The sequence below is a fragment of the Tauraco erythrolophus genome, chromosome 3, assembly GCF_009769465.1.
Source record: "Tauraco erythrolophus isolate bTauEry1 chromosome 3, bTauEry1.pri, whole genome shotgun sequence".
NCBI lineage: Eukaryota > Metazoa > Chordata > Aves > Musophagiformes > Musophagidae > Tauraco > Tauraco erythrolophus.
Genome location: NC_141467.1, coordinates 81532290 through 81544984, shown reverse-complemented (window position 1 = coordinate 81544984; position 12695 = coordinate 81532290). Strand labels below are relative to the sequence as shown.

Genomic DNA, 12695 nt, shown 5'->3' with positions numbered 1-12695 from the left:
TTAGCACCCTCATAACTCAAACTTAAAGGTCGCGGTGCAGACGAGGTTCATCGTCGGTAACAGCCTTTGGCTGGCTGTGATCGATCAGCGCCTCTGAAGCCGTCCCTCAGCCCCGGCGGGGAGCTGAGGGGGCTCTCGGAGAGGCGGGAACGCCTCGCCCTCACCGGGCACCTGAGAAGCGGCAGAACGGGGGGCGGAACGACGCAGGGCCGCTTTTAATGGTGGGCTGGGTGCGGCGGGGGCCGCAGGGTTGGAGTATAAAGCGTGGGGAGAAAGGCGAGCCTTGTCGGTATCTTCCTGCGTCCTGGAGGAGCGGTGTCTCCCGTTCAGCGGAGCCGTTCTCCTCAGGCTCCCGCCCTGCCGACGCCCTGCCCTCACTCGAGGGCCGCAGCGCGGAGAGGGCGGGGGAGGCAGCGGGCAGCGGTTGGTAAGGGCGGGTAGTTCAAATCCAAGCGAGGGAACGCAGCGGTAGCCGCACGCGAGGAACCGGTGTGGGTGAAGCGAAGCGGCTTCTCACTAAGGGCAACGGTCCCCGGAGCCAGGCGGTGAGCGGCTGAGGCAGCAGTATTCCCGCTCTCTCCAGCCAGCCGGGGAGGGGGCTCTTCGCCTTCCTCCCTCTCTCTCAGGGAGCCCCGCCGGCTGCAGCCGGCGGTAGGGGCCCCTGGGCTCTCTTTCCTGTGCCCAGCGAGTTGCCCGGTGAGGAGGTGAAGCCGCTGCTTTGCTCGTGTCCGGCATCTCAGGTGACTGAGAGACCGTCCGGTGCTGGTCCCTCGGTAGCCGTCAATTATCTTCATCGCTGGGTAATTAGACATCGCGGGGAACGCATATACAGACTAACTGAAAACCGTGTTTCAGCTGGGTAATGTCTCTCTTACGTGTCTCTTCTCTCCACATCCTCTCTCACTTTAGATTATCACTAGGGGTAAGCAATACTTTGGATACAGCACCTTTGCTTTGGAAGAACTGGAGTTGCTTCACTAATTAGGGTAAGTGACCCACACAACTTACAGGTAGGATTTAGCTATGCCATCTTCAGTGTTTATACCTTTGAAAGTACTAATGACTTCTCTGGTTTTAGATCTAGGTGCTTCCGATAAAGTCAGTTTTCCTGCAGATAGGAACAGAGTTTAGTTTTCGTGCTTAGGAACAGATAAAATATTCTTGTATCACCAAAATTTTGCTTTTTTCTGTTTTGATAACAATGGTGAACGGTGACAAACAAGGACAGAAAACATCTTGTTTAAGGCATAAATGTTCAGTGTGTGTTACTGGGGAATGTAAATTAGTATCAGGAACAGGTGTGACTCTATCCAAGAACTCATGTCTAAGGTATAGGCACCACTTATGTTGCCTTTTAGTAACCAATTTTTTACCTCTTTAGGACACTTTGTAAGACTATGTTTGTCAGAAATTATTACTTGTCTGAATCCGGTTCTTAATCTAGTTTGGGTCTCTGAATAGTAAATGTTTTGTTCTATAAACTGCAAGAAAGTTTGCAGTTGACTTGTAGATAAATCTAAGAACTACAAAATTAATCATAGATATTGGAAATGTATAAAGCACAAGAATCTACACTTAGCAGATATGGATTTTATTCCTTCCTCTAACTGACTTGCTGTATGACCAGTCTTTTCTTTTCTGCACATCTGTTTTATGATGTCTGAAACAGGGTTAACAATACTTTTAGAAATTACTTCAAGCCCTTTTCATTCGGGGATCTTGAAGTTATGTATCAAATCTAGGAGATGAAACTTTTCTCCTGATAAAAAAGGAAGTGCTTATAAAACACTAGGCAAGTCATAACAGGTTTTATTAGGCATCTCTTATGAATATAAGTAGTATCTCATTCTATTATGAGAGATGTTCAGCGCCTCTGAAAGGCTTTCCCTTCTGTAATGTATTCGTAAAACAAGACCTTGTGTTACATTAAATCTGAACTTGTGCAATACTTGTACAAGCAATTTGAAAAAAAAAAAAGGTGTATACAAAACCGAGGTGTACCCTAGGATTTGCTGTAAAGAAGTATAACGGGCGTCGTTCACTCGGTGTCTGTATTGCAGTGGCTTCCCTACATTTTTTTCAAAATTGTTCTTGCAAAATCAATCTAGTAAGATCGCAGGCTCCTCCTGCTGGACGTTGGCATGTTTACAGCATACTTTTGGCTTTTGCTCGAGTTACCAACATTCTTTAACTCCACTATTCTCATCTCCCCCACAGCTGCAAAAAACTTGTTTTTCTGTGATTTTGTCACTTGAAACACAAGTTTGCTTAAATTCTTTTATACTGTAATATTTTAAATTTCCTCTACTCTCAGTTGTTCATAAGATTAGATAACTTCTCCCACGGAAAGCCTGAGAACAAAACTGCAAACGTGAGTTTTCCTTTTGTTGTTTCTTCAGCATGCTGCCTGAACATTAAGTTTCTAAACCTGCAAGCACGTACATTTATGTTAAATGTGTGGTTAGGCTGACTGCGTTTAAAGAAAATATTAATGTTTTTAAAGGTAAGTGTGGGCATGTGATTTTTTTTTTTTTTTGGTGAGATTGAGCTTTTGAATAGCTGTTTCTAAATAGCATTCAGAGTGTAAATCTCTGTCCATCAGCTTTTCTGGTAGGAATATATCCTGGCAACATTTGCTAACTAACTGCAGTTCACCAAAATTCAGTATAGAAAATGAAACCTCTATTTTTGTAGATTACATTAAGATAATGCCCTATTGGCACTACAGGTCTCTTATTGGTCTTCCTCCTTTTACAAAAAGAAGAGCTATGCTAATGTGGTCCTCTGCTTATAGCATGAATAATCAACTGAAGAGCAGCAATGTACTGCACAGACTCCTCATACCTTTTTCCTATATTTTTGAAGTTATTTTCTAGTTCATGACACTGCATTTTCAACCTATTGCATAAAATGTTGAAAAGTGATGCAGATGAAACACTAGGCACTGCCTGGAGTTGGTCCTGCACTGTCAAGGAAGTTATCCTTAACTTTAAGCTAGTTACTAAATGAATTATGCTCCCATGTTTTCTATTTGTACTGTCATTTATTTCACCAAGTAAAAACAGGGAATAAGGAAAAAGCAGTGATGGAAAACAAATGTGAAAAAGTAAGGTACCTGTAGAGGTAGATGGGAGAGGGAAAGGAAGCAGGCCAGACTTCAGAGTTTGTTGTCATCTTGGAATTATTTTCACGTCTTTTTTTTCGGAAGAATTTTTCTCGATTATGTGGATGGATTTTTTTTTTGTTGTTTTAAATCTGTTTGGTTTCATACTGATATTAGCATGATTCTATAGGCCTTTATGCCAAGTTCTCACAGTCTGTGCTTTAATATCATGTGTTTTGAACTTCTAGATATTGCTGTCTCCTCACAGTACAAAACAAACCAAAGCACTTTCTATCTTGCAATGATCTTAGAAAGTGCCTTCAGCATGGGTCAAAAGGTGCTAATTAAATGACCCAAGATCATCAAACAATAGTTCCCTTCTCTAGCAGTTTGGGTTCCTGCTGCATGTATTTGGTGGCTCTAGGGATTCAGTAAGTCTGGACTGTTGGGATATTAGCAGTGTCTTAAGATTTGGTATTTAAGGTACCTTTAAAGATTCCCATTTTTGTCTGTTCTGAAAATTCAATTACTATTTCCAGGCTTATGTTCCAAAATACTGGTTCTAGAGGCCAGCAACATACTGCAGTAAAAGATGCTGGTTCAGACTTTGAAAGTCTTGCAACATGGATGTGGACTACTCAGGTTTCTGTGAGAACAGCCCTTGTATGGCATTATTCATAACATCTTTCATACAGTTACTGTGTCTTATCTGCAGAAAGCAGTAACCTATTGCCACTCTGGTTAGGGTGGAGAAACTCTGTCGTGTATGAATGGCAAAAAAGTGAGTCTATATTCTTGTGTCTCTTATTTAAATGGGTGTATCAGCTACTTGCAACTCTCCTAGGAAAACATATGGTAGCTCTTAAAAGCTTTTGTACTTACTAAGTTTCAAATAAACTTTCTTTCTATATACATGGTGAGAGTATGCCTAGTCAGTCCATCAGTTTCTTTAAAATATAAAGCTTCAGAACACTCAGTTTACCCACAGAGCTGAACAAAAGCAGAGAGCTTCTTTGCAAAATAACGTTTAAATGTTAAGGCAGGTAAGAATGCACTGTTCGCTTTGTAACTAGAGGTCAAATTTTAGTCCCACCAGGGACTTTAGGGCTCTAAATAATAGGGAAACTTGTACATTTGTGACTTCACGATTAATCCTGTCATTTTTTTTCCTAAGGAGAAAAAGCCTTCTGTCTGAAGTTATTATAGAAAATGAAATGAGTTCTGTCTGAACTCATCTATTACCAGAGCTTCTGCTAGTTCTTGAGGACTGAATTGTTAGTGGTTGGATGAACCAATAACACAATTGTTAATAAAAATCTTGATCATATTGAAACGAGAGCGAGTTCTGTCACAGATTTCAGCACTAATGAGACTCTAGTTGCTGTGTCACTTACTTGAAGTGTTTTTCCTTGAATGAGGACTGGCAGATCAATTAGCTAACTGGATATATGTTTTAATTTGCCTCACTTATGGTGTACTATGCATTTTAATCACTTGTTCTAACCACCTACATGATTGTAATTTATCTTTGCATTAATGTATAGGCACTGTTTCTACTAAGACTGATGAAAATACTTTTGTCATGGCTGCTAGCTTGATACTTACACAAGGCTTTCTCACTCATCTGAGGGTGTTTTTGTGACTACTTTTATCGTTTGTTTCAGAAATAACACTGGTATCTTCATTTACAAAGTCAAAGTCTCAAGTGGAAGATGTCAGACAGCCATTCAGTAATGTTCAATATTCTTAAAAGAAATAGATTAACATCTCCCAGCAGCAATTTTAAATACTCCAATTTTAAAGACACATGTTGCACTCCAGTATTTCTGGACAGCAGATGCAACGAGTCAGTAAAAGATCCCGATGTAGAACATAAAGAAGCACTGAGTGCAACAAGTTTATCGTTGCTACAAGAGCATTCTGAACACATTCATCCAAATTCCCTCTTTTCTATGTTGTCATCTATTGAAAATGAAATGAATTCTATCTCCTTATCAGAAAGAAGAGAAGCAAATAGAAGTGCAGATTTTTTTGAAACTCCTAAAGTAAGTAGAAAAGGCTCCTCACTACGCAGGAGGCTGCTTTTATCTAAGACTGTTCCAGCTGGCACAACAGTAGGAGGCTGTGAAAGACAAACTAGTTCTTCAGGAAGCAGCAGGAAAAAAATATTCTCTTGTGTTTTGAGCTCTCGAGAAAAACTTCCACAAACTGCTTCAGATTCTCCAAGAGATAAAAGTCACAAGTCTCTGACAGCTAGCACTTCAAAAACTGAGGACTCTAATCCTGATTGCCCAAAACGGAGACTTTCCTTTTCACAACAAAGAACTTCCACGCTAGATGAGTCCAAATGTGAGGAACCCTTGTTGCTAGAACCAGAATGTTTATCTCCAATTCAGTGTAAGGATGTCACTGTTAGCAACGCTAATGAATTCAGTGGAAGTGACCTTATGAGTGTTAGTGATGGGTTGATTAGGACTCCTACTTACAGCGTGTTACCTGAGGCCAATGAGGGTAAGTTTCTGACTTCTATCAACAGTCTTGCAAAGAACTTTAGCTTTGAAGCATGTGATATAAACTCTCCCCATGTTAAGCTGGCAAGTTACATAGATCTTTCAACACCTGAGGATAGTGGATATAATTCACTTCATTTGGACAAATCAGGAGGCTCATTGTCTGATCATGAGGGGTCTTTCCAAGAGTTCTTCCAAAAACGTAAAGAAGGTTCCAAAACTCTGGGTAGTAAAGAAAGACAAGAAAACTTGAACGAGTTAGAAGGTTATCCACTCTTCGGGAACAGGGCTCCCAGTCAGAGACAGAAGATCATCATGGCAGTCCTACTTCAGTATGTCTGTTAACAGAAGAAAGAAACTTTGCCAGTGAAGACCATACATTAGTTTTAGAAGAACAGCCTAGTGGAGACCTAGTTGTAAATCATAGAGATCTTTCAAGAACTCCAGCTCTGAAAATAGTTCATGAAATTTGCTTGCAAAGACGAAGATCAGACCAAAATCAAATATCAGAGAATACTGATGGAACAGAAATATTTGCATTAGAACATGTTCTTGCTGGACTTATTGGCAAAAAAATGGGCCTTGAAAAAATAGATATTTTAACAGAATTAAAATACAGAAATTTAAAACATATTCTTGCTATAGTTTTAGATGCTTTGACAGTGGAAGCCTTATGCAGGTAAGCACTACTGCTTTTTTTTTTTTCCCAGAAAAGGTGAAAATATGTATTATGCAAAGAAATTAGACTAATTTCTGGAACAGCAGGTGTTGTCAATAGAATTATTTTTTTGTTTCTGCAGAAATTAAGAAGTTTTGTCACCATTAACCAAGTGGTTCTTTCTGTGTAGTTCTAAAAATATATTGTATGGGGGAAGCAAAAAAACCCAAATCAAACAAACAAAAAGCCAAACATGGGAATTAGTAAACGTAAAACTAAATCACAGCACTTCTAAATTTTAAAATACATTAAAAATTTCTTTAAGTCCAAAAAGTAATTTCTTCTCGTTACAAGTTCCCCAATAATGCATAATACTCAAAACACATTTTCGAGATTTTTTTTCTGTGTATTTGTATTTTCCTCATTTTTTTTTTTCCTAAGCACAAAGGTGCTGAAAGAATTTTGCTTCATGAGTAGTGTTCTAGACTAATATTTAATCAATGGAAACTCTTACTTATTTCAAAGACATCAAGAGCCATGTGTATTAGTTACAAAGAGAACAGGAGAATAGGTGGAAGTATAAGGGCATGGATGTTTTCAGAACACTTGACAGAAAAATGTGACTTTAGAAACAAACTTGGTAAGTGGCTGATGTGGAAGGAAGAGACTTATTTAGTTTTGTAAGTCCAAGATATGCTGTGTTTTTTGTATGGCAATTATTCTCTAGACTCTCCTGTACAGCCGTGCATCAGAGTACATGAGATCTGTGTTTCATAACAATATAGTCAACTCTTGCCTATATAGCAGTAGTCTGTAAAATGATCAAGAGTATATGAAATCATGCAAAAATCTTTAAGAGGTAGTATTGCTATCATGACTTCTGTAAAACTTGGCAAAAATGTGAAAGTGGATAATTTTTTTAATTCATTTATTCCAGCATTTGGAAAGTAAGCAAAAACTGGCGTGAAATCATTGTACAAGATAAAAGTGCAGATAAGAGGAGAAAGTTGTACTTAAAACACCTGAAGGAGGAAGCTGGGGTAAGGTTCATATTAAAAATAGTACTTTTCTCAAGTGTGAAAGAAGGCAGGTCAGAGGAAAGAGGAAACATCTTGCAAAGCTACAGAAAGGTAGCTGATAGAGACGGTTCCAACGTGAGTATGTGAAGGATTCTAACAGAATGTAATTGCTTTTATTGCTTTTCAACTGTCCACAGTTTAAGTGCTAGTCTTTCAACCATGTGATACTCTTTCTTCTTTCTTTCTCCCTGTGCCCCTGCCCCTCACCTGCCCCCCGAGAATCCTGTAGGATCTCTTCCTCAACTGATTCTGATTCTAGATCTTAAACCCTGTTCATAGCTTTGTGCCGTGTTCTTCCTCATTTCCCATCTTGCTGCAGTCAGCAGAGCAGTAGGACTCACTCTACACAACTACTGATTGTTTTCAGGACTGCTTGTGGCTAAGCTTCTTCACGGTGTATTTGTGAACATCAGAGGGACACATAGAAGTTTTTTAAGGCATATCTAGAAAAGTAAACATATTAATATCAGTATATTTTTTTTAGATCCTCCATGTGTGTATACACACACACACTTCAGTGTAACCTTACTGTAATTGTGACAAAACTTATGTTTCCTATTTCCATGCTTGCTGTTGAGATGTGTCCTAATTCAGAAACATGAGGATCAGTAGTGCTAAAAGGCAGTTGGCTTTTTACCCTGCTTATGGGACTTTGTTTTTAATGGTTCCTGTCTTTTGCTCCCTTACTAACTGTGAACATTTAATGGGAAATACATGAACTATACATAATTTCCTTTTCTAATGTGCTGTTGCAGAGGGAAAACAAAAATGGAAAAAAAAACCCAAACCAGCTACAAATCCCAAGTGAAATACAACCCTGACTTGCTTCCTTTTGTGTGTGTGTTTGTTTGTTTTCTTTTATACTTACAAACTCTTAACAGGAATATTTCTTGAAAGCTGAAGATGCTGCCACAAGACTTAATGTTCTCAATAGATCTGCTCTAAGGCCTGTTCAAGCTCAAGCCAGAACTCCTGTAGTGCAAACACCACCTTCATACACTGAACTTACACCCAGGAGATGCAGTTCTGTTCCCCATTCAACTAGTAGGCAGGAAGAGTACATAAAAGTAGGTAGCTAAGAAACTCTTTGCTTCCAGTTTTTAGAAAATTGTCATTTATGAGAACTAAGTAGCTCTCCTCTCTCTCCTCTTGCTGCAGGTTGCTAAAACTCTGTTCACTGATGAAGCTCTAAAACCCTGTCCAAAATGCCAATATCCTGCTAAATATCAACTGGTAAAGAAGCGAGGACTATGTAGCAGAGAGACGTGCGCATTTGAGTTCTGTATTTTATGTTTGCATGCTTTCCATGGGTCAAAAGAATGTAACAGTCTATCCGCAAAACGGAAGAATGAAAAAGATGCTCCTCCGGGAAGTGCCCAAAGCAAAAGAAATTTAAAAAGACTCTAAACTTGTAAGGCATGTAAGTCCTTACATTTAATTCCTTTTCCCCTTCTCCTAAATACCTAATCTTGTTTATATTCTTCCTAAATATATGCATTTTGAAAGTTTCATTCAATGTGTTTTTGCTGACTTATCAACTTCTCATGTATATAGTTAATCAATTTAGTATATTTTTGTTTTTGAAAAAAGTGAACATTTTAAAACATTTTGTCATTTTACCTGTGTAGTAGCTAGACACTTACTAACATCTTAATTTTTAATAAAGTATCTTAAATGTAGTCTTCAATATCTAGCTCATAACACCTCATCGATGTTTAAAATTCTTGTCTTAATGACAAATTAAAGAAAATTATTTTTTTAAAAAAATCTTTTTAGTGGGATTTATTTATTGTTCACTTTAAATTACAGTAAGTGTTTTTAAGATATTTTAAAGTGCAGCACTAGGTACATATTGAAAAAGTACTTCTACCTATATAAATGATAACGCCTCAAAAGCAACATATTAGTTGTCTGAATTTTATATCAGAGTAGTTATTTTGTTGTTTTATTAGCCTCTGTAATGCAAGTCAATAGAACAGTAATTTCTAAATCAAGATTCTGCTGCATGGATATTCTACTAAACTGTTTTTTACAGAGTTTTTATCTTTACTTCAAAACTTCAAGTGATGTGTATATCAACATGTTAAAATATGCTGTTGCGTTATCCTTGTTGTTGTACTTGGTCCAACTTTACTTCAGCTCCCAGATACTAGATCATCTTCATACTTCTGCTTGAATTAAAGGATTATCTACTGCTAGAAATCATTCTTTACTGTAGGTTTAATTAAAGGAATTCACTGATTTTGCTCTTGAAGTAAATATGCTGATCTCTTACAGAAAAGGAACTCAAGCTACCTCTTGGACTTGACAAGATTTTTGTGGTTTGGTGTTTTTTTGTGTGTGTGTTTTGCCTAGCAATTGTAAACAGCTTGAAATACAGGTGACAGAAGTGGACACAGTACTTGCTCTATGAAGATATAATATCAATTTACTTCTCCAGTCCTACTTGACCTTTCAAGGAGTTCGTTTGTCACAAGCATCTTGCAGAACGCTTGTCAGCTGGTATTTCTTCCCTGCTCTCCCTCTCATTTTGCCCTATGTGTTATATTGGTGATGCTGTAATTTTACTGTGTGTATCTGAGCTATTTAAGAAGTAGTCCGAAACAAAAAAAGGCTTCAACTAAGCAATAAATTGTATATTTCTCTATTGCTATTTATTCACATGTCCCTTTATTTTTACTGTCTGAAAATAACAAGTAACAACTTTTGAGATTTTTTTGTTCGTTTCCGCAAAATCTGTGGATGTTTAAGACAAATGGACCAGAATAATTCAGTTCAAGATGTTCTAGAAACATCACTTCCTATTTCTCATCTCTAACTGTTGTGATTTGTAATTTGGTTAGTACTTTTAGCATCCTTGATTGCTGGGATAGTAGCTCCTCATACCATTTGGAAGCACGAGGAACAACATGGTTAGTAAAATGCCGTAGAAGTTTTAGTACTAAATTTATTAAGCAAACATGCTATCATTAAAGAAGGGATCAACCCAATATATCTGTCAGAAAAAAAAGTTTATTGCATGAATAAAATTATAAACACTTTATTTCCATACTTATTTGTATTTGTTAAGCCTTGGCATTATTCTTGTCTAGGGTTAGACTGGTAGCACTTGAACTAGAAGACTGAAAGAGGAGTTTATATACAATATATTTTGAGGGAACAATTGAAGGGAAGGATTTTGGGGCAAGCTAGGGAATATAGAGATATATGTGTATATAGTTTTTGTTTAGGAAGAATGCCAATTCTTTACAGAGGAGGAGACTGCTTGAGGGAAAACTGCTAAATTATTTGATTTCTTTAATATTGTGTTTCCCTAATTGTTTGAAACTCTAAGTGTTCAAGGTCTACTTGAAGTTAATTTTATTCAGAGAGCTATTGGATTGGTTCTTTTATTCTTAGGTAAAAAGTAACTATACATTTTTAGAACTGTTTAATTGTTTTTATTAGAGGTTAAAATGACTTTGCGAAGAACAACTTTCTAGGCAGGAAGTTCTATTACACAAGAATCTGAATGCGTATAGTTTAACTTTATAAAAATTTAATTTGGATTAGTTTTGCTTCTTGTCATTGAACTGTCAAATACAGCAGAGGATGGTAGTAACTGCAATGCAGAATAAGTACAGCCTATCATAGCATGTCAGACTGCTATTGACATGATTGCATTTTACCGTTGCTAGATACTGATATACTTTGTCTCTAATATTAAAAAAGAAGAAGAGAAAAAGAATGAAGCCTTAAATACATCCTTAAAATTGATGGGAGAGTTATGACAGACAGTGAGAGGATTTAGCTTGCCTTCTGATGTGCCGTATCGCAGCCCAGTCCAGAAATACATGAAGTGCTAAAGTTTTCAAAACAAGGCTTGCAATAGTTCTGGAAGTATTTCTGAAATCGGTGCACCTTCAGATGGAAAGCCTTATGGGGAGCCCAGTTTAAGAATCAGTTGTTAAGTATCCTTTTCCTTTTGAGGGAAAAAAAATTCTGGTAAGAGATGTGTGATCGTATTCAAAGAGTTTGCTTTTGCTAAAATCTGAATAATTCAGGGAGAACAGGGGTGGTAAATTGGTTCTGGTATAGGCATGATTTGTTTTTAAAGGCAGTATCTTTGACATCTACATTGTCCATCCAACAAGGAGCAGCTTGAGAGGAAAAAATACTTGAATCCTATTTCATAACTTTAAACATCTTTTCTCCCTGTTTTGGCATGTTTAAAACTTCTTTTACTCCTTCTAAATCTGTCTCACAAAAATATCTTCTTGTATCAAATGTCTTTTGTCCAGTTAGGTCTATTACAAATGTAACTATGCTCTGGTGTTTGGGTGAAATGAGTTCTCTGCTGTCATCCACTGCTACAGCAGAGGTAAGGGGAAGTGAGAAGAAAGCCAGACTTCTCATCTACGGGTAATGCTCCTCTCTGACAGTGATTTATTTTATTTTTTAATAAAATTAGCTTTATGACTTGACACGAGAGAAATAAAATAGTGATGTACTTAATGTGCGGGTAAAGGATAACATCTAACTTGAACACAAGGTATGTTATAGTTATCTAATGGCCTCTAATAGTTTGGGTGAAAGGAATCAAAAATCTTTCATGATATTTGGTTGTTTTATTGACAGAAATGAAGTCTTTGGGGTAGGAGAGTGGAAATAACTTGTCTGAATCCTTCTTAGTATGTTTTTTTTCCACATACTGTATCCCTCAGTTAGTCTCCGTCAGATACCACTAAGCTATTGAGTCTGGACTTGAATGAAACAACAAACAAGAACGTAGGTTCCTACTTTGTAAAAAAAAAAAAAAAAAAAACAACAAAACAAAAAAAACCCAACAAACAAAAAACCCCCCAAAACAACAAACAAAAACCAAAAAACCACAAACCTGACAAACACCTTCCCTTCCCCCTAAAAAAAAAAAATCCAAAACTAAAATGAAAAAAAGCAGTCCATGGGTGTCAGGGAGTTGAGGCATTCATGTTCAGCATCTTTCTTTTTTTCTACTGGACTGAACGAATTCTCAGAGACCTGAGGTCAGGTACTAACACTTCTAGCTAGCCCAGAGAGGAAAGATGGAAAAGTGGTCCTTGAGTAGAAAGGATAATGGTCAAGAGTTTCCTAAAATATCCTACCCATGACTTTTCTCCAGCTCAAGAATTCTTCTTACAATTGACAAGAGATTTTTGGAAAGGGAGGAGTGAATTATCTTTCACTCTGGAAGATGGGGATAATGAGATTAAAATTAGTGTTTAAGATAATATTTGGTTTATTTGCTGCTGAGAACCTTATTCAGACAGACATGATATATAGTGGGAGGAGTGATATTGCCTACAAAGGATGCCCAGGGAATGCTC

The 12695-nt window shown here is 37.6% G+C and overlaps 1 protein-coding gene across 1 annotated transcript; it reads left to right on the top strand.

Annotated features, from left to right (window-relative positions):
* Positions 1-4815: 4815 nt before the first annotated feature.
* On the top strand, positions 4816-8757 carry FBXO43 (F-box protein 43). Its single transcript, XM_009987733.2, is given in 5 exon segments — positions 4816-5842; positions 5845-6292; positions 7209-7311; positions 8232-8417; positions 8509-8757. Coding segments are annotated over 5 exon segments (2013 nt in total).
* The last annotated feature ends 3938 nt before the right edge of the window (positions 8758-12695 follow it).